The sequence below is a fragment of the Lutjanus erythropterus genome, chromosome 13 (assembly GCF_056507025.1).
Source record: "Lutjanus erythropterus isolate fLutEry1 chromosome 13, fLutEry1.hap2, whole genome shotgun sequence".
Taxonomy (NCBI): Eukaryota; Metazoa; Chordata; class Actinopteri; order Lutjaniformes; family Lutjanidae; genus Lutjanus; species Lutjanus erythropterus.
This window is the reverse complement of record NC_139329.1, coordinates 32,140,666-32,161,155: the sequence shown is the minus strand read 5'-3', so window position 1 is coordinate 32,161,155 and position 20,490 is coordinate 32,140,666. Positions and strand designations below refer to the sequence as shown.

General features: G+C 40.3%; 1 protein-coding gene across 1 annotated transcript; it reads right to left on the bottom strand.

Annotated features, from left to right (window-relative positions):
- Positions 1 to 1,648: 1,648 nt before the first annotated feature.
- LOC146316891 (transmembrane and coiled-coil domain protein 3-like) lies at positions 1,649 to 20,210 on the bottom strand. Its single transcript, XM_084734774.1, has 4 exons — positions 19,980 to 20,210; positions 4,104 to 5,080; positions 3,089 to 3,224; positions 1,649 to 1,966 (listed from the first exon to the last, which is right to left on the bottom strand). The coding sequence occupies exons 1-4, from the start codon at positions 20,043 to 20,045 to the stop codon at positions 1,661 to 1,663; spliced, it is 1,485 nt and encodes a 494-aa protein (XP_084590900.1). The 5' UTR covers positions 20,046 to 20,210; the 3' UTR covers positions 1,649 to 1,660.
- Between the last annotated feature and the right edge of the window lie 280 nt (positions 20,211 to 20,490).

Below are 20,490 nucleotides of genomic sequence, written 5' to 3'. Positions count from 1 at the left end.
CAAAACACTGACGTAAAACGTTCGAGAAACATTTTAAAAAACAGTGCTCTTAGAAATCAAATATATTGCACTTTAAATAACATCAGGAACAGTAAACAGAAAAAAAAAAACTCTTAAGAAGACTGACCACACAGGGCCGACAAGGCAATGAGGAATAAAGAAAATAGAGACATAAAAAAAAAAAACAGAATGTCCACTGCCTCTGTGCTGTAGTCTGGAGATTCTTCATCAGAAGATTAGAGGAAATATGCTTAGAAATACGTTTTGTTTTGCTGAGAGTAAGATTAAAAGATTGATACCACTCTCGTGTCTCTATGCTAAACATGAAACTACAACCAGTAGCCAGTTAGCTTAGCTTAGCATAGAGACTAAAAACAGCCTGCCTCTGTGCAAAGGTAACAAAATCCGCCTGCCAGCCACCTTTAGCATTTCAAAGCTGTGGCCGGCAAGACACCAACTTTGAGGTTTCGTTTGTGTGTGCATGTGCATGCCTGCAACAGTTTGAGAGATATTAAAGTCAAAGCAGAATGAAAAAAAAAATAATAATTTGCTAAATTCTTCCAAAGAGTGAGTCCCCTGTTGCTGCATTGTAGTGATAATAATGCACTCCTCTTCACCCTTCTTAATCCTTGCATTGACTACTTATGTCTTGTGGTGATTTCATAGCAATCCTCTGGGAAGTAACAAAATTTACTGTTATATAAATATTATTTTAAGGTTAAATGAAAATTGGGTAACACTCCAGTTGAAGGGGTGTGCATAAGACTGTCGTAACAATGTTGTAACACCTGACATGACCATGAAGGAGTCTACATGAATGTCTATGGCTGTCATCATTGAATGTCAATTGATCAATTATGTTATTTTTATGCAAAACTGACATGGTTTAAGATGTCTTTATTATGACAAGTTGACATTAACCAATCCAATAATGTCTTTGTTACGACACCTTGACATTAACCGAGACAACAATGTCTTTGTTATGACAATGTGACACTTAAGCAACAAGTTAACTAGCAAACTGCTGCCTGTCCATCGAGTAACTCTGTGAGCTAAATCCACCTTGGTGTTGTACTCTGTCATCAAACTGTTTCAAATACATTTGACACGATAACAAAACTTAATGACATCTTATGTCAAGTCCAGAATGTATCACTTTACTTAAGGTCCAAAAAAATATTCAAGCTGTCATGACGACCTGGACAGGTTATGTTGTATTGATTAATAACGAGTTGTCGTAACAAAGATATTCTTGCCATGGTTAATGTCAAGTTGTCATATTGATGATATTTTGGTCTTTGTTAAAGTCATGTTGTCATAGCATAAGACATTACTGACTTGATTATTATCAAGATGTCATAACAAAGATATTAATGGCTTGTTTAATATCAAATTCGACAGGTATCATAACATGGTTATGACAGTCTTATGCACACCCCTTCAAATAAAGTGTTACCGAAAGTTGTTAGCGACACACATTCAAGTTCTAGACGAGAAAGAATCACAGAAACTTAATTTCAGTCTGACTTTAAAAAAACAGTGACCTCTGTGAATGCACGGCGATCGTGTCTTCTGACGATTGTACAACCAATCCTCGTAGACAGTCCTATCCTGACGACTGACAGCGTCCACGTTTACCGCGAGTGTGCACTCCTCACCATCAGGCAGGCACCAGCAGCCTGTCGATGGCGCACTGTAAACGGTCCCAGTTCTTCCAGAATATGGTCAAAAAACAGACTCCCAGGACGGTAGCGACCACATGGTGCCGGCTCCTCATCAGCGGAGCGGCAAACTTGGCGGCCGTGGAGACGCACACCAGGATGACGGTGATGATGGCCAGCATGATGTTGATGCTCTTCCCCAGCAGGACTCGGGCGTCATGGCTCTCGAGCTGGACCGTCTGCTGCTGCTGCTGCTGCTGCAGCTCCAGCTTGGACACTCGCGTCTGACACGACTCCAGAGCTTCCTGAGAAAGATGGAGAGAGATTTTAAGGGTCGAGATGGTTCTGAAGTGGCTAAAAGGCATTTTTTCTAACCTTTTAATGACCCAAATTCACACAAAAGATTATATGTTAGCAGAGATACACAAAGACAGAAAGAAAGTTTTGTATCATAAACTCAAAGCGTGCACAAACTGCGTTCAACTTGTCTGTTTGTTTGTTTGTTTGTTTGTGTGTTGTCATGGATGGTTGTTCCTGTTCTCAATTACTATATGGACCGATTTTAAGATTTCACACTGCAGCTGGAAATTAGCTTCGGGTACCAACCAGTATACTGTGCATCAGACACTGTTTACGCAACCGTCAATGTTTTTCTGTACTTCTTCCTTATGAATAGACAAAGTTAGGGCCGGGACTCATTTGGATCGGGTCACATATTGGCAGTGGGGATGGGTGGGTCGATCCTGTGGGACCGATATTCAAGATCCATACTAAAAAACCTACTCGTTTGGTCTTTATTCCTTTAAAATAAAAACTGTGATAATAAGACTATATAAATACAAAACGTGGGTGGCTGCATCACTCAAACGCTTTCTGTCCTTTTGTATGTTTGTGTGAAAACGGCCCTGACATGCTGTAGTGAGCTGGCCCGTGGTCACATGACTGCACAGTCACACACTTCCTCATCAAACTTGTGAGAGTTGCAGAAAGGAAACGTAGCGTGGTGTGGTGCAACTTTTCACTTGTAGATAAAAATACAGCAAGGCGCAACATGAGTAACTTCTTCATTTATTTCCTTCATTTATTTTATCATTATTTAGTCAGAATATTTCTATAAATAACATGACTGTTTTTGCACTTATTTACACAAGTAATTCTCTTTAATTATATTCTATTTTTTCTATATTTGCTTCTGGAATTAATGTGTTATTAATGGTAGCATGTGTCATGACATTTGCCACCTCTCTGGAGATTAAAACTATAAACCAGCGCAAAAATTGCAGCGAGGCTACCGACACAAACCACCATGATGATCAGCACGGAACATAAACAGAAAATGGTGCAAACATTAACATAAACTGACATTAAGCCACATGGTCTGAAACTTCTAAGTCAAGCATCACCACGTGACAGACTGACTGTTTTACCTGTATGTCTCTGGCCCTTTCGTGAGCCTGGTAGGCCACCCTCTCCTCGATGCTGGCGAGTTCCTGCTTCAGATTAGCCATCTCATTTTGGTGAAGCTCCGTCAGGTCGTTTAGTTGGTCCTCCAAACGCTCATACCTGGTAAGACATGCAGGGGGGACGCAGAAATATTAGTCAAAATGTATTATATGTTAAAAACTTCTTAATCAGAAAGGGAATTCTTGTGCCAGAGATTGTATTTTACAAAATTCCAATGACATAATAATAAAAACAATAATGTAATAAAACCAGTGTCTAACAGAATAACAACAAAAGTAAGATAGATTTAGTAAAATAACAAACTAATAGAAGACTACTACTTCAAAGTCTCTAAGTACTATGGAGGTTTACATTTTTAGAGAATAAAAACAACAAAGCTGAGAAAACTCAAAATTTCAAGGCAAGTAGCTTCAGTACATTTTTGAGTTTTGAGCCCAGCTCGACAATATTTTCTGAAAAAACAATATACCGACCCAAAACGCCAGTATTTGATGTCTTTCTGGTGCGTTTATGAACAGCTCGGACAAATCCTACTGATTCTATTAGTTTTGAATAAGTTTTACAGACAAGTAATGTTTTGTTATGATAGTTTACTTTTTTCTTCAGATATACTTGAATCGTTGAGTTTTAGAAACCCTAAAAATTGCATTTCAAGACTTGAATGATTTAAAGACGTAAAGAAGTGAAAGTGAATAACTGTTAATATCTTAATATTTACAGTTGCAGCCATTTAATTTTAAAACACCTGAACAAATGAGTGTTTTGAGTGTCAATGAGTTTTCTCAACTTTTTCTGTTTTTCCAGTGTACTATTTATCTAAAAATGTAAATAACCATAGTACTTAGAAAAGGTAAGTATTTATTAAATGGTGTATTTGTTCACACATTTTCTCAACTTTTTTTTGCAACCTGAGATTTAGCAAAAAAACAAAACACACTATACTGTAAAGAAAAGGGAATATGAAGTAAATAAACTCACCTGTATCTCTCCTCCTGCAGTGTTTGGCTGATGATCCCGTACTCTTTCTTGAACTGAGCCTTCAGCTCCTCCATGTCCTCCTCCAGTTGGGTCTGGGCGTCTTTGATCTCGCTCACCTCCAGACTCAGGGCCAGTCTGCTGTGACCGTCCGCCTCTGCCTGCTGACCCTGACCCTGACCCTGCGCCTGCCCCGCTGACCCTCCAGCCCCCGCCGGGTTCCCGTTACTGTCTGCTGAAATTGAAGCGCTCCCCGAGGAGCACTCGTCATCACTGGGATACTTGGGCTTTCCCACCAGCGAAGTGCTGCTGCTCAGGCCCTTCCCTGCGCTGTCGCTGGGCAGCGGCGAGGAGGCATCCAGGGAGGTCTTGAGGTGTGCGATGTTGTCAGCGCTGCCAAACTTGTTTCTGATGAGGTTGGCGAACTCTCGGGGCTTGCTGAAGAAGAACGGCGGGGAGAGGGACACGCCTGGTCCGATGGTCTTGATTTTGTCCATGGTCGGGTGTCGTCCGCTGCCCGTCATGTCCCTCAGCAGCTCTCTGGGAGACTCCCTGGGTATGGTGCTGTGTTTGCCACTGGATGGGTGAGGCGGCGGGCTGTAGAGGATCTCATTGTCCTTCATCTTTCGATGGTACTGCTCCAGCTTCTTCTGCATCTGGGCGATGTTCTGAGCTGACTTCTGGTTCTTCTTCTCAAACACCTGCTTGATGCGTCCCACCTGCTGCTTGTCCGCACTGTTCACGAGCTTCAGGTACTCGGCGACGTTCTCCTCCTTCGCCGTCTGCTCAATCTTCAGCTGCTCTGTGACTTTCAAGATCTTCTGCTGGAGGTTGTCCAAACAAGAACGACTCCGCTGGACCTCGAAGCCCAGAGCAGGACCGGGGCTTCCATCGGTCAAGTCCAGATCTAAGTTGTTCTCTGAGGAACCCCGACGCATCGACGCAGAGATGCTCAGAAAACTGCCCTCGGTGCTCCGGTCCTAAAAGGAGGAGAAACAAAATTTAAAAACACATCAGTCATGCATAATTCATCAAATAATTATACTATAATAAGGGGGTTCAATAATGTAAATTTAAGTTAATATTCAGAGCTCAACAAGGTCAGGAAAACAAATTAAAAATATTATTAAAATATTCAATCATTAAAGTAATTTTTCATGCAAAATGGCAGGAAATGTTGCTTTCAGCTCTCAAATATGGAGATTTGCCACTTTTCTTTGTTTATTATCATATTAAACTGAATATCTTTGGGTTTTAGACTAACAAAACAAGACATTTAAAGACTTTAACAGACCGTAATGACATTTTCATTATTTTCTGTTATGTTATAGATGTTGCAGCCATAGAATAAACATGACAATTAACTTTCTGTCCCAGTTGTCTGACTGGGCAAGTAAAAAAAAAAACGAAACAAAAACACTTGAACCCTGGTTTCATATTCAATATTCTAATTTCCAATGCGCTTGTTAGCTGCGGAAAACTGTGAACTGCCAAAAAAAAAAAAAAGTCACAAAAGAAGAAAGCAACAAACACGATCATGCTCACTGTGAGCGGGAAGCCAGCGTCTGTGTTGAATAATCTAGAAAGTGGACTTGTGGTAGGCTAAAAAAAAAAACACTAAGCAGTGCGAAAAAAGTAAAAACAGAACTAGCATCATACTGTGAGGGTCAGGAGGAGCATTTATAGTCAATGCCGCAAGATGTGCACAGACACACATTCTGTCACACAAGTTAAGTATGTGTACAGAAGGTGTGAAAATGTCTGTTCAGATCGTCTTGTACACAACTGTGTACTGCACACTTGTGGTCGAACTAGAAAAAAAAGTGAGAGTGGTGTTGCAGCGACATATTGTGCCTCCTTATATATGCTTTTTTTTTCCTTCCAAAAAACTGGTCATTGTGTTTTCGGATATTTCAAAGTGGGTACATTATTGGAAAAGAGAACAAGTACATTTACATTATATAACCACTTAAGCCTTTGCCTATACTGGATTTTCTGCACAGGGAATATTTGCAGGGATGATCTTTTACTATGGAGATTTGTCTAATTAGCAAAACAAGTTGTCTGGAAAAGGTCAGACACGACCTACAATTCAGGTTCCATGCATTACAATCAAGAGTCTCAAACTTCATACAGTTTCAACTTGGACACTATTTTCTAGTTTTGGCGATAATCCCTCATTTTACTTTAAATCACCAGATTTGCTCGGCAATATTAGGCACAAACTCAGGCTGTGTACATTTGGACAAGGTTGAACTGCTGAACAGCTCTCCAGTTCAACGGACACTTACAACAAACACGATATTTTCACTCTCACATGAATGGTTTTGATAATTGGATTAAGCTGGAGGGTTGTTGTTTTTTTTTAAACCTGATCTGCTGCTGTTGCTATGCCGCATGGTCCGACACTGCTGTGTCTAATGGTGTTGGTGCTTTGTCATGTTTCTAGACATCTTTTTTTAAATTAATTTAACCTTTATTTATAAAAAATGTTATTTGGACAGAGGAGGTTGTATTAGCATCAATCTGAAAAGCATGTGCATGTGAATTTGTGGGGTGATTTTGTGGGTTTTTGTGTAAAAATATCCGACAGTTTAAATGCATGTAGACAGAATGAGGAAGGGGAAAATAAAGCACTTTTTACATCCTTCATTTGGGAGCGTTGTTCATAAGGTATGAAGAGGATGAACAAAGCATTTTACTTGTGGGGATGAAGAGTGGGTCTATGTGATTGACTGACTGACTGATCAGGTATTGATCTATTAATATAGAACAGGGGTAGGACGAGACAAGCATGTTGCTCCTTCCTACTCCGTTTTTTAATTGTTAACTGTATGTTGCTTGTTCAAAGTCTGTAGAATATTTTCACTGTTGAGGTTCAAAATAATAAACAGGCCTTACGTTTCTGAATTTTCTCTATATATACAGTAATTCTGCTTATAGTGAGTCTCTGTTCTATTCATCCTTTCTGCTATTGCTGCTATGAGACCATCTGGGTGTGCATGTAATGCTCTTATTTGACACGTCTGTTCCGATTTAGGAGCCAGAATTTAATCCTGTTTGTTTACAGTATGGCACAGATGACAAAATTCAGATAACAGCTATTAATGTGTGTGTGAAAGAAGTGGAGCGTGCACGTCTAATGTGGGTCAGTAATAATGTCACACAGGGCCACGAGGCTCAGGAAATCCCTTTTCCAGACACTGTCCCCTTTTTTTTTTTTTTTCTTTTACAATAAATTACCATTTTCCTGATAGAGGCTCAACACTGCCGTCAGTTTGCGGCTGATGTGTCAATAGTTCACTGTCGGGCCCTGAAGCCTCAGCTGTAGATTTGAGGAAGTGAAACAGAATATGGTTCAGTAAGCAAGTTTAACTACGTCAGGAAACCCGAAGACCTTCCATAAAGAGGAAACTGAGGAAAGCAGCGAAGAGAGAATGTAATTGGGTTTCGGAGCTGCATTTTTAGAACATAAGTGTCACTTCAAGTGTGACTGCAATGTGTCCTAACAAGCCACCGGATCTTGCAAGTTGATCACAGCACAACGCCAGTGTAATGATAGGAAGTGTAAGCTGATAAAGCCTCAAACAAAGTGTTGTACAACAGGCGCTACAGGCTGTACAGAGCTGCGCTAATCCTTAACTAATGTAACACAGCTAGTTTCAAATAAATAAACAGATCACAGCTAACTGAGGCAGACTTAAGGGCTCAGTCCTGCTTAGCATTTCTACATCACGACGTCATGCTTACATATTGCAAGCTAAGTATATTTACAATTATCTAGACTTCACCACACACTGACGCTCTTCAGCACATGACTGTCAGGTGGAGCTCAAGACAGGTTTTACTAACAACAGGGTGATTAAGTATTACTGTTGCACACACACGCACACACACACGCACACACACACAGAGCAACATATAATTAGACTAAAACAAAGACACATTCAGCAGGAGGTTTGCTCTTCCAAACCAGTTGGATTTAAGTGATCCAGTTACACATGTACTTTCACATTAACTCACTGCTCTCTGTGTGACCTCGCACTCAATCAACTCGTCAGACTTGTTCTGTGTGTGTGTGTGTGTCATCTCTGAAATCTTCAGTTATGACGAGAACACACACCACAGCGTGCAACACAGAGACTGCTTTATATTTGTCCTCAGGCATGACTGCAGGGATGGTAACGTCAGGTTTGCCTGTCTGTCCACACATGTTGTTCCAACCATGGGATGAGCTGACTGTCAATCAGAGAGGATGAATTCTGAGACTTCACCTGTAACACCTTTATGTACTCCATTTGACCCTTCATATGCACCCCCCCCTTTTTGCATTGTCCTCCAATAACAGCTGAGCAAACTTGGCACCTCAGTCAAATTTCTCATTTTCCTGTAAAAGCGACATACGGGGTCACATCTTAAATAAACTAACGTCAGCTAAATGTAGGCTAATTAGCTAGCCAATGATTAATTACTATTATTATATCTAAGTACAGGAAACACTATTTTTTCCCCAGCATGGTGAAGACAAGTCCCGCCCCACTCTGCCTCTGATTGGCTTACCCTGACCCCACTGAATCACACTTCTCATGCCTTAACATACCCAACACCAGCAATGTAAACCAACAAAGGCTAACAGGAATAGCCAATCAGAGTCAGACTAGGACTGGTCATAACTTTGTCATCCTGGAAAAAAAAATTTGCACAGGAAACAAGTTGAACTCCCCTTTTTGGTCTGAACTCAAACCAAAAAGGGGGCAGAACTTAGAAAAGGTCAATTTTCCATTTTTCCAATACTTTGGTTTATGACCAAATACCTAAAAAAAATAATGTCATTCACATCCGCCTCACCTGTACTTTCTGTTTAGTGCAAGTTAACATGCTAAACTAAGATGGTAACAACGTACCTGCTAATAATCAGCATATTACCATGCTAGCATTAGCATTTTACCTCAAAGCAGTAAGTAAGTACAGCATGAACGAGCTGGTAGCATGGCTGTAAGCTGCAGCCTTGTTTGTACACGTATATTGAAAAAATGTGCCTATAATTATACCGTACATCGAGGTTATTAAAAGTAGTGATACTTTTTCAGTGTGTTTAAAACAACACAACAGGTGTTAATTATAGTATCGAAAGTCATTCAAGACCTCAGTTCAGTTCAGTCTTTATTGTCCTGCCTGAAATTCATCTTGCAGCAAAACAAGACGTGTTCACTGACTTGACCAGCACCATGTGCAGGTTGTCAAATTAAAAAAAAAAAGAGAAAACTGTCCTGTTTTGTGGACTATTTTTCCTTTCCACTGTGGTATCAAAAGAGGTATTGTATCTTTTCTCATGCTAGTAGTAATAGTTGTGTGGATGTTTATAATTCTGGTATTTTGACAACTCTACTGTACATACATAATATATATTTATTTATGTATAGTGTGTAACCAGAGAAAGCCACGCTTCTTTCTCCAAGCATGCCTGGGGTATTTCAGCCTCTGTCCTCAGCCCAATCTCTCCCCCTCTCTGGCATCTGTCCTTCTTGAACACAGGACTCTTTGTTTGCAGAGAGAAAAGCTCACTTTGTCATGTCCTACGTACCTCTGCTCCGAGCAGGACTCTGATGAGCGAGCTGCTGCATATGGATTCACTGGCCTGACGTATAGCCTGAGGAGCCCTGTGCCCAATCACGACCCGGCTCCTTCCCTCTACAGTACGTGCAATATCTCTTGTCTACACAACCGGGTTCACACATGCGTTGCCCTTCTGTCAAACCCGTTTGTCTTCCACAAGAAAGAGAAGCCCGATATCCTCCTTCTTCAAGGGGAAGTTTAGTGTGTAGGTTGCTCGTATCACCCAGTTTTAGTTTTCAAACCGAAAACACAAAGAGCTGCCTGTTTGAGCAGACAGCTCGGACTGCAAGCTATTTCTGCAGAACTGGAACTAAGTTAGCTCCTCAGGCTCTCTCCCACCACCTGCCTCAACCCTTTACTCTTATGCAATATTCTCTTCTGTAGCATTAGGGGCCAAACACGGAGCACAGAGGAGTAAGTTTATTGCTTCAAGCTGCTGTGATATCATACCGTAGATAGTATGAGTGTAAAATAGATCAGATTGTGACCTGGCAACCATTGATGGATCACCGCTGAGGCCTGAAGCAAAAGCAAACTTCGACAGTAGTGGGATGATGATGTTTGAAAAGAGGAGTCCACTCATTCCTGAGAACTGGGACGAAACTGGATTTTGAGATTTCTGATTTTTACTCTCTAATTATGCTGAGAAAATATATTTCAAAAGATCAAACTCTTGGGTATTAAACTTTGATGGGACAACCTCCTCATGATTACATTTTTTAATCACTGATTTGACTTGACAAAAAGTTACATGTTCATAAAAATACACATTTTTAAACCATAACTCCTATTTTTCTTTGATTTAAAGGGGCTAAGGCGTTGACATGTTTTGGTTGAGACGCATCTGATAGCAATACTATTTAGTGAATTTGTCAAAAAATATAAAGTTTACCACTGCTTGAGCAGTATTCCCACTTTTTTTAACCCAGGAAATGAGACAGAGGTCTTTAGGATATAGCTAACCCTTTTTTATGCCTGATTAAATCATGATTTTGTAAAACGGAAATCTGGGACAGAAGTTTAAAAGGGCAGACATTTTAATTTAAAAATATTGATTATAATAGCACGTTCTTTACTCATGTTATCAATAGATAAAGTTAGGTTTGGATTTTGGAGGCTTTTAACACATTTTTTAATTATTTGAAGTCATTAATTCTTGGGACAAGGGGGGTTTTCTGGTGCAGGGCAAGTTTAGAAATAAAGAAAATTAGAGAAACCAAAACATTTCATAAATTAAACATAGTTCCTGTATATATAATTATTTAAAAGAATAAATTTCCCCAAAAACTTGGATTTACAGCATTGGTATTAAGTTGTTTTTGTTTGTAGGAGATGATTTGTCCCGGTCCTCAAGAACGGGTCCTCTACAACTTCCAAATGCACCTGGAGTAGTGAATGTTGGGCCAAAGTTATATTTCGCAGCTGGAATGAAGGGAGTCTTACAAAAACAAGATGGTTCTTGGCAGGACGAGGCCTGATTCATGAGAGCAGCTCAAGTAACACCAAAAACACAACCCAGATGTTTTCACTAGGACCCCAAAAAAAAAATTAACGTGACTGTTTCCTGATAAGATATTCAACGGAAATTGTAAAAATTTCTGTTTAATAAGCCTATTTCCACCGCTGCTGCTGCTGCTAGTCAAGATTTCTACCAATGCTGCTGACTAACTGCTGGAGCAATCTGAGGGTCTCTCTGGATGAGTGGCTCTGCGAAATGAATTAGCCTCACGCTGATGAAAATGTCCTCCCAAATCTGCAGAGGAGCTGCCCTACTTTTCACTCCGTTTCTCCCAAACACTTATGCACAGGCGTTCTCCAGGGGTTGTTGAGGTGAAAGGAGGGCGAAACAGTGCGGGGATTGAAGGTCTTTGGAGATGGCTGGAGACGGCGGAGAAGGAGGGGGGGGGGGGGGTTTGAAAGCCCAGTAACTACAGGAGGGGGGGAGCTGCTACACTGCAGCAGATGGCAGCGGTAAAGTCTGACGGTTAGTCGGACCGTCCTTAAACGGAGAGGTCAGAGATTCAACCCAGGGTAGAGTTTGATTAGATGATGTCTTCATCTACAGCCAGGCGACCTGTGTGGGTGTCCTCAAGCAAAACACGATGAACTCCTCCTCCTGCTTGATGCTTTGGGATTTAAAGGGATAGTTTGGATTATTTGAAGCGAGGTTGTATGAGGTTCTTATCGATAGTCGGTGTATTAGCTACAGCTGGTCGTCATGCTCTCAGTTTGGAGAAGCAGACAGAGGAGGAGTACCACTATATGAAAGCTAAGCAATGTACTGCTGTCTACGATTACTTTCATTGTCAATTAGCTGTCTCATCCATAAAATGCCAGAAACTGTTGATCACTGTTTCCCAAAGCCACAACCCAAAGAAAATCAGTTTATTGTCATAGAGGACTAAAGAAACCAGAAAATGTTCACATTTGAAAAGATGAAATCAGAGAATTTGGAGGGTTTTTTTTCTTAATAATGGCTAAAAATGATTAATCGATTATCAAAATGGGAAATTAATTTAATAGTTGAAAAACTAACCAATGGATTGTCTAATCGTCGACGGGAAACCACCGTTAAATAAGCAAAATATTGTTCTCTCCAAACCAGCCAAACTCCATTTGCAAAATGAGTAATTTTCCCTTCCAGAACACAGGAGTTACTTATCTACCGCTGCCATTTGTTCCTGTTATTGTGAGACTTCAGTGAATCTGACCTCACCCTTTAAAACTCTGAAAGCACACAATAACGCAAACAAACAAACAGGCGGAGGCAGCAGTACACCAACAACTCCTGCAATCTGTGAGGTAAAATTGCTGTTTTAGCCAACGGAGTTTTGTTGCTTTGGACAGAGCGATGCTTGGCTTATATAAGGGCAGGTTTCTGTTAGAAAGGGATGTTTGGCGACAAGGAAAAGTGGTGAAAATATAGCACAGACTTGAACTGATATTGATTTTGTTTAGGTGGACCTTTTTCAAGTGGCTAAAATACTACATAGTAAATAGTAAATTGGTTAGCTTCTGCGCCGGTACTCCTCTCGGGCTCTCCAAACTGGGGGCGTGCCGACTGCCATCCACTCTGTGTAATAAAGTGACTATGGATAAGTACCTCATACAACCCCACTTCAAACAATCGGAAGTATCTCTTTAAAACTCGGGCCACATGAGAGCCATCTGTCTGATCGTATGCTTAAAATTAGGTTTAGCACTACAAATGTGTGAAAATGTTGTGTTTGAAGTTAACGAGCCAGGCGTCCGCCCACTGCTGCTTGACTCACCCATTGATATTAGTGTGTCAGTGGAGCAGAAGAGGAGAGACAGACAGAAAGTGGGAGACAAAACAGAGAGAGAGAGACACACAGAAACCGAAACAGGAATAGAACAAAGGGAGGATGCTCCCAAACACGGCACAGCAGCGCACATCATCCCCATCATCTTCATCTCCACCAAACAGGATCTGCGGGAGGCCTTCATGCCCCCAGGGTGGCTCCTTCACACCTCAGCCCAGCATAAGCCCCCTGTCCCCCACGCTGTCCTACATAACACACGGCGTCTGTCCAACGTGACCCATTTAATATGCTCTGACCTCGCGAGACAGAATATCATAAAGATCCAGCTGCATTAGCCTCAATCTCAACCCAACAAGGCAGAGCTGTGTGCTGCTCCGCCTGCCCGAATCTCTGCTACAATATTTGGGGGCAGAGTCTGGAGGGGGGGGGGGTCGATAGAAACTGCAGATGCTGCTTATCTTGCACTGCAGTGTGCTCTCTCTTGGATCAATGATCTAGTTAGTGATTCAATTTTCATGCAAAAACAGACCTCACGCTCATCTGCCCACTGCAGCACCAAAGAAAACAGAGGCAGAGCAGCGATTCAGCATTTAAGTCCCGAGCTGAAATGAGCTGAAACCACACAAATAATTTAGAGCTGGGCGTGAGAGGTGCTGGTGAATAAATATTGGTTCAGATTAGCAGAATGCACAGAAACCGAGCCAGTTTCTTGTTAAACTCGCTGTCCCACCCCTGTTAGAGAGGGCGTTTTCTCTAACACTTTATTTTAAGGAGTGTGCATAAGACTGTCATTACACAAGCACGTTGTGACACCTGTCAGGAACACAAAGGAGTTTTTATGACATGTTATTTGGTAAATTATGCTATTTTCATCAAAAGTTGACATTTTTCAAGATGTATTTGTCATGACAACTTGACATTATCAAACTTAAAGAGCTTTATGTTCTTGTCATATGTGGTTGGTTTTAACACTGGCCATCATGTGACTTTTATAAGAATATTTTCCTTGATCTCGACTAAGTGGCACCATCTGGACTTACTAGGAAGGTGCGCATCATTACACTGTAATGACAGACACCTGCCATGAGCATGAAGGAGTCTTTGGCATGGTTATGACAGTGTAACAGCAGTCTTATAAACACCCCATTTGAATAAAGTGTTGCCACTGTTGCACACAGGAAGACATTGTCCCCATTACGAAGAAGCAATGTTCGTAAGTACTCACAATCGCAGCTGTAATCTGGTGGAGCCATCAGTTCACAATGTGGGGTCAGGTCATGCATACGCGCACAAACATGCAGCTACAAGCACAGGTGTTTGCAGTGATCTGAAGAAATTAGATCACCACGATAAAGCTGTGGTGTGTGCATGGTACATCGGGTGGCACTTGTTCAGCGTTCTCTCTGTGCACCCCAAATAAAAACACACACAAGGCAACAGAGCTGGCACACTCGTCGAGATGGAACAAAACCGTCCCTTCAGCACAGAACAGAACCACAGAGGGGAAGAAGCCCGCTGTGCTTATTGGTATTCCCTCCAGCTGATCCTCATGGATACAGACCCTCTCCCAGTCAGAGCTCACAGGGGGGAAACGGGAAGAAAACCAGAGAGGGGGAGAGCGAGAGCGACAGGGAGCACATCTTTGACTGTACTCAGAAAGCTGACCCGACGTCTCCTCCTCCTCCTCTCATCTGCATCCCACAGCTGCCTATGTGGCCACACTTTGATTACAAAACCTTTCTTGAGAGGCCCAACAGTTCGCAGAGTCATCGGAATAAAAAGAGGAAAAAAAAACTAGCAACAGAGTTTGAAGTCTTGAGTTTCCTGAATGACTAATCCCCGGGAGGTCAGAGGACTGAATTGCTTAAGACGTATTCACCATTATCTCATAGACAAGCTGGTCCAAGACTAAATCAATAGCCCATTAACACTCCCAGCGTCTGCTCGCCCCTGTGGACTGGGAGAGTATTGAATGGGTTTCAATTAAGATAAATATGCAGCTATATTCAATGCACTGATTCAAACCGAGAGCGTGAATAGAGACAATGACGTAGCAGGGTTGGTGAAGACTCAAGCAGCTCATTAGGTATGAAAAACATAATAAACCTAAAAAAAAGAGAATAAAAAAGAGGACTATAGTTGCCATTTAATGATTTATACAGAATACAGAACACAGCATATTAAAAGGTTGCTAATTATACTGATCAGATGGCTAATATGTTTGTTTTTTGTCTGGAGACAAAAACTTTGTTACTGTGCTTAAGTAGAGTTTTTTAACTCAAATATCTGTACTTGCTACTGCTTACATTTTCAGAATGCATTTTAAGGGAATTATCAATTATTTTTATTTTGCATCACTGCACGCCGCCTCCACAATTTCCAAGTCCGATTTCGACCTAAATGGATGGGACATGAACACGTAGAAAATATAATTCCTTAGTGTGTTAATGACAACAGATGTAACAAGATGAAAATGACGCAAAGGACATAATAAAACGAAAATGACATGAAAGACATAACGCAACATAAAAAGAGGTAACAAGATGAAAACATGTAAAAGAGGCAACATGACATAAAAAGACAAAAAAAGATGAAAATGTAAAAGATGAAAACAATATTAAAGATGTAACAAGCATAAAGAGACAAAACTAAAATGATCTAAAAAAGACATAAGATGAAAACAATGTGAAAAAATGTAAAAAGACTGAAGACAAAAAGAACGTAAAAGACATGACAAGACAAAAATTATGCAAAAGACGTACCGACACGTAAAAAGATAGAACAAGACGAAAACAGCGCAGTAAGACGAAAGAGGTGGAGACTCAACCGTGAAGAAAAGGTGCGGTTCAATAAGCTCTGCATAAAAACAGCCAATAGAAATGTTATATAGAGCGCTACTTTTTTTCCTCTTTCCTTAACAGTACTTTCTACTATTATTTTTTTTAAACCTATTATTACTTTTATTTGAGTAAAGTTCAGAGTCTGTGTTCTTCACTTTTACTTGAGAGAAGAAGTTGAATCAATACTTTGACTTTTACCAGACTTTTTTTTTTTACACAAGTATCTATATTCCACTACAGGTGAAGCATGAAGTTCATGCAAGGACAGAAGGGTCGTTGAGAAAACGCACGTAAATCTCTGCAGAGCCGCCATCCAGTAAGGGTTAAAGACTGGAAACGAGCCGCTCAAACTGAGGTGTTGCATCATCTCTGGCCTCTAACCCACTATATCTGCTGCACAATGGCTTTTTGAGGAACAAAACTGGAATGTCACTTGCAGCCAACAAAAGGAGGAAAAGCATAATTACACAGCCCAGTGGTGATAAACCAGAAAAATCATCAGATATGTTGCTCCATTATATCGTGCTGCTGGTTGTGCCACAGCCGTCTAATTGCTTACTTGAGAAGTTGGCTCAAATTATTTGCATACCGCTCTTTCAAACTCTGCTCCGAGGGGAAAAGGTTATTGATTTCATTCAATTATATTCAGGGGTGAGTAGTAATGAGTTACAAGTAATGCACATGAGTAGAAAGGAATGAGTACTTTTCATGTTCCCTTATTTAAACAGCACTTTTACTCTCTACTTGAGTATATATTTAAAGCAATTAATCAACAATGCATTGAATGCCTTACCACATCTGGACAGACTTTTTACACCAAAATTGTTAAAAAAAAAGAAAAAAGAAAAGAAAAACAACCACAGTTAGGCTACACAACGAAAATGCAAGCTGTGCCTCCCGAAAAATGTTAATTTTGGACATTAGGGACATGAACTTCTCTTGTAGCCAGTGGTCTGTTGGGCTTTTAATTTGATGTGCTTCAGAAAACAGTTAGCATGCTGCCAACTTCAAAATTAGCGAGTTAGCCAGCTAGTTACATAGTTAAAGTTGGCTATTTTAAGAGAAAACAGTTATCCTAACGTAATGCCAAATAACATTACGTTAATTAGAGCACAGCCTATAAATATTAGAATGGAAACAAACTTGTAATTTGAGTAATTTATGAACTAGATACTTTTTTAAACATTTATTTGAGTATGTTTCTGCAATGATGGCTAATTTACTTCCTCTACCACTGGTCACAGTATCTGTATCTGCTCACAGTGCAGCAGGGGAGTTTTAACACGAGCTAAACAGGTTGAGGAAAACCTGCTAGACCTTCTGTTAAGATGCAGGATCCCATCCCCGTCTAGATCAAAATGCCACGCTCCACCTTTGATCGCAGGTGATAAGCGTGGCGGGACTAAAGGCTCGTACGTGAAAGACCAGAAAGAGAAACAACCTGCTGCACCAAACTGTGGCGGCTTTCTGGTTGCACAAGACTCACACCTGACGGAGCATTCCTCTGCTCGGCGTCACTGTGACTGAAAGCACCTGGTTGTTCTGTCCCAGCCTTCAGGGGATTTTTTTTTAATGAACATCAGACATTAACATTCGAAAATGGTTGGATGGTTTTTCCCCACAAAACCTGCTCATGCAAGGTGGAAGGTTTTCTGAGGAGTTGCTTTTTTTCTGATCTGCGTCAGTGGTTTATGGATAAAGGGAGTCATTTCAGTGATAAATAAAAAAGATGTCATCACTATGATAAAAGGGGGAAAAAAACAATCATGTTTTCAGAAAACCATGACTTGGGCAGCCACCACTACATAACAAAGAAGACTCTTCAAAAACTGTGCCAGACAATGACTCACTGAGTCACTGAGAGGCCACAAAAACACCTTAAGCCTTTCTGTTTCAGTTTAGATTACTACTTAAGTTGTTTTTGTATTGACTCATATTAATGGCACAATTTGAGGCTGGACTTGGCTGCGCTGCTGTTGTATTGGAAATAAAATTCTTTTTCTATCTTATCTGGTTGGAGGACGAATAGTAGAAACACCTGCAGCCGAATAAAACATCACCACAAACTACAAAATCACCACTTCGACTCAGAACTACTACTGCAGCTACTTGCACTGGATTACAATGCACAAGAATCTCTCTGTGAAAATCTGCATCTACGTGGCACCAGAACAGTCCAAGAGACTGACAGATGATTAATTGATTGGTGAATTGATAGAAAACTAATCCATAAACAATTCTGATAACCAATCATTTGAGTAATTTTTAAGCACAAATTCCCCAAAATTCTTTGGATCTAGCTTCTCCCATGAGAATATTTTAGGTGCTTCTTGAATTTAAAATCTTCAGGTTTTGGACTGCTGGTTGAACAAAACAAGCTGTTTTTAAACAAAGACATCAATCCACCTGGGCTCTGGGAAGCATTTTTCACAATTTTATGACACTTAATGAACCAAAATAATCAATAAAATGATTGGTGGGCTAATCAATATGGAAAATAACCTTAGTTTCAGCCCTACGGCAGATTATTGTACACAATGATCATCAAAATCACCAGTTTAAATTTAAAAATACTTGTAATAGTGGTGATGAGGAGCAGTGAATTACAGTCTACAGGGATTTTTTTTCCCTTAGTCACTCAGCATAAATCTGCATTTTTGTGGCACTACAACCATGAGACTAACATGCATGCTCGTATCGATTAGAGCAGAAACAGTTTAGTGTAATTTATTTTACTTTAACAACACACACACACACACACACACACACACACACACACACACACACACACACATTTTCTTATCTTAATAGACCAATGAACAACAATGAGCAACAAACAGAAAAAAATATTAAATGATCAGCAGATTAATCAATATAGGAAACAACCTGAACTGTTCATTTAACAAAACAAATAATCAATATAAAATACATAAACTTGAGGCACTTTTCACCATTTTATTAAACTTAAACTTTTTAAGCCCAACACTCCCCAAATTCTCTAGAACCGACTTCTCCAGTGGGAATATTTTACATTAGTAGTACTGCTAGTAGTAGTAGTAGTGGATTACAATGTACAGGGATATTTATTTTAGTTAGTTTATAGTTACAGATTGGTGAAGATGTCTTTCTCAGTAAAACATATTGATAATTATCGATCATTTGAGTTGTTTTTAAACCCCAAATCCAATATTTTGCATGTTTCTTGAACTGAAAATCTTTGGGTTTTTGGACTGTTGATTTAACAAAATAAATAATCATTATAAAATACATAAACCTGGATTCTAGGAAGCACTTTCCCCCACTTTATGACACTTAATAATAATAATAATAAAATGATCAATATCAGACAAGGAGGACAAATCCATTATGGCTGGAGCAACACTGACGAAATTACCATACGGATGATCATCAAAATCACCTATTTTAATTCAAAACTACTACTTATAGTAAAGGTAGTAGTACTTTATCACAGTGTACAGAGATTTTTATTTTATTTTATTATTACACTGTGTAAATCTGCATTTACGAGGCTCTACGAGTTCTAAAATGCACTGGTTTCAATTAGAGCTGAAACATGCAGATGATTCATTGATTATAAATTAATATGTATAAATGTTGATACTCAACAATCATTTTGAATGTTTCTTGAGGTGAAAATCTTTTGTTTTTGGACCGTCGGTTGATCAAAACAAGCAATTTTTTTGACAAACATTTTTTTTCCCTCTGTTTTATGACCCTTCATAGACGAACGAACAAACCGAAAAAATCGATCGGCAGATTAATCGATCTGGGAAATAACCTTAGTTTCGGCCCCGAGAGCAGCACAGACGGATTAAGGCGGTGTGGTATGTGGACAAACCCATTTTGTCCAGATGAAGATTTTCGTGAGACTTGAGGACATCTCCACACTGACTGTGTCTCGGGGTTTAAAGGCTCTTTGTTCGTTAAAAAAAAAAAAAAAAGATAAAACGTGCGGCGGCTTTGAACGGACGCAGCTGTTAGTTTCACATGACGTACAGATGAACGGACAGAAAACAATGTATCGCTGGTACAGTACGGACCGACCTGTGGTGACACACCAGCGATGATGAATAACACACACACTCACACACACAGAGAGAGTCAGTGTAGTTACTCACCATCCGGCTGCCGAGGTATTTCTCTACTTCAGATAAACTTCGCACGGAGACGTTGGCGCTGGGCATAATAATCCCTGTTTGTTGTCTGCGAGGAGCCGCTGGGTCTTCACACCGGTTTGCCGCTCACGCCTAATCTCGTCTCCATGTTTAACCCCGTCTCTCTCCCCCTCTTGTCTCCCTCACACACACTGGCTGCTCCCCTCAACATACAAAAACTATGTGTGTACCCAAACTCCGCCTCCCTGTGTCTGCAGCCTGCTGAGAGGAGAGGAGAGGAGAGGAGAGGAGAGGAGGGGTTAACTCTTTCAACACACGCGCCTCTCTGTGCAAGAGTTAAAAAAAAAAAAAAAGATCAACAGCAATTTCTTAAATAATTATGTCCCCACAGTTGACCCATATTGGTTTAAAGTGTGGTTTTAGTTCATTGTGTCTTATGATTAATGACTTTCAAATTAAAAGTATGTCAGGAATCTTAATTTGTGGGAGTGAAAATAGAAAATAAATTCCCATC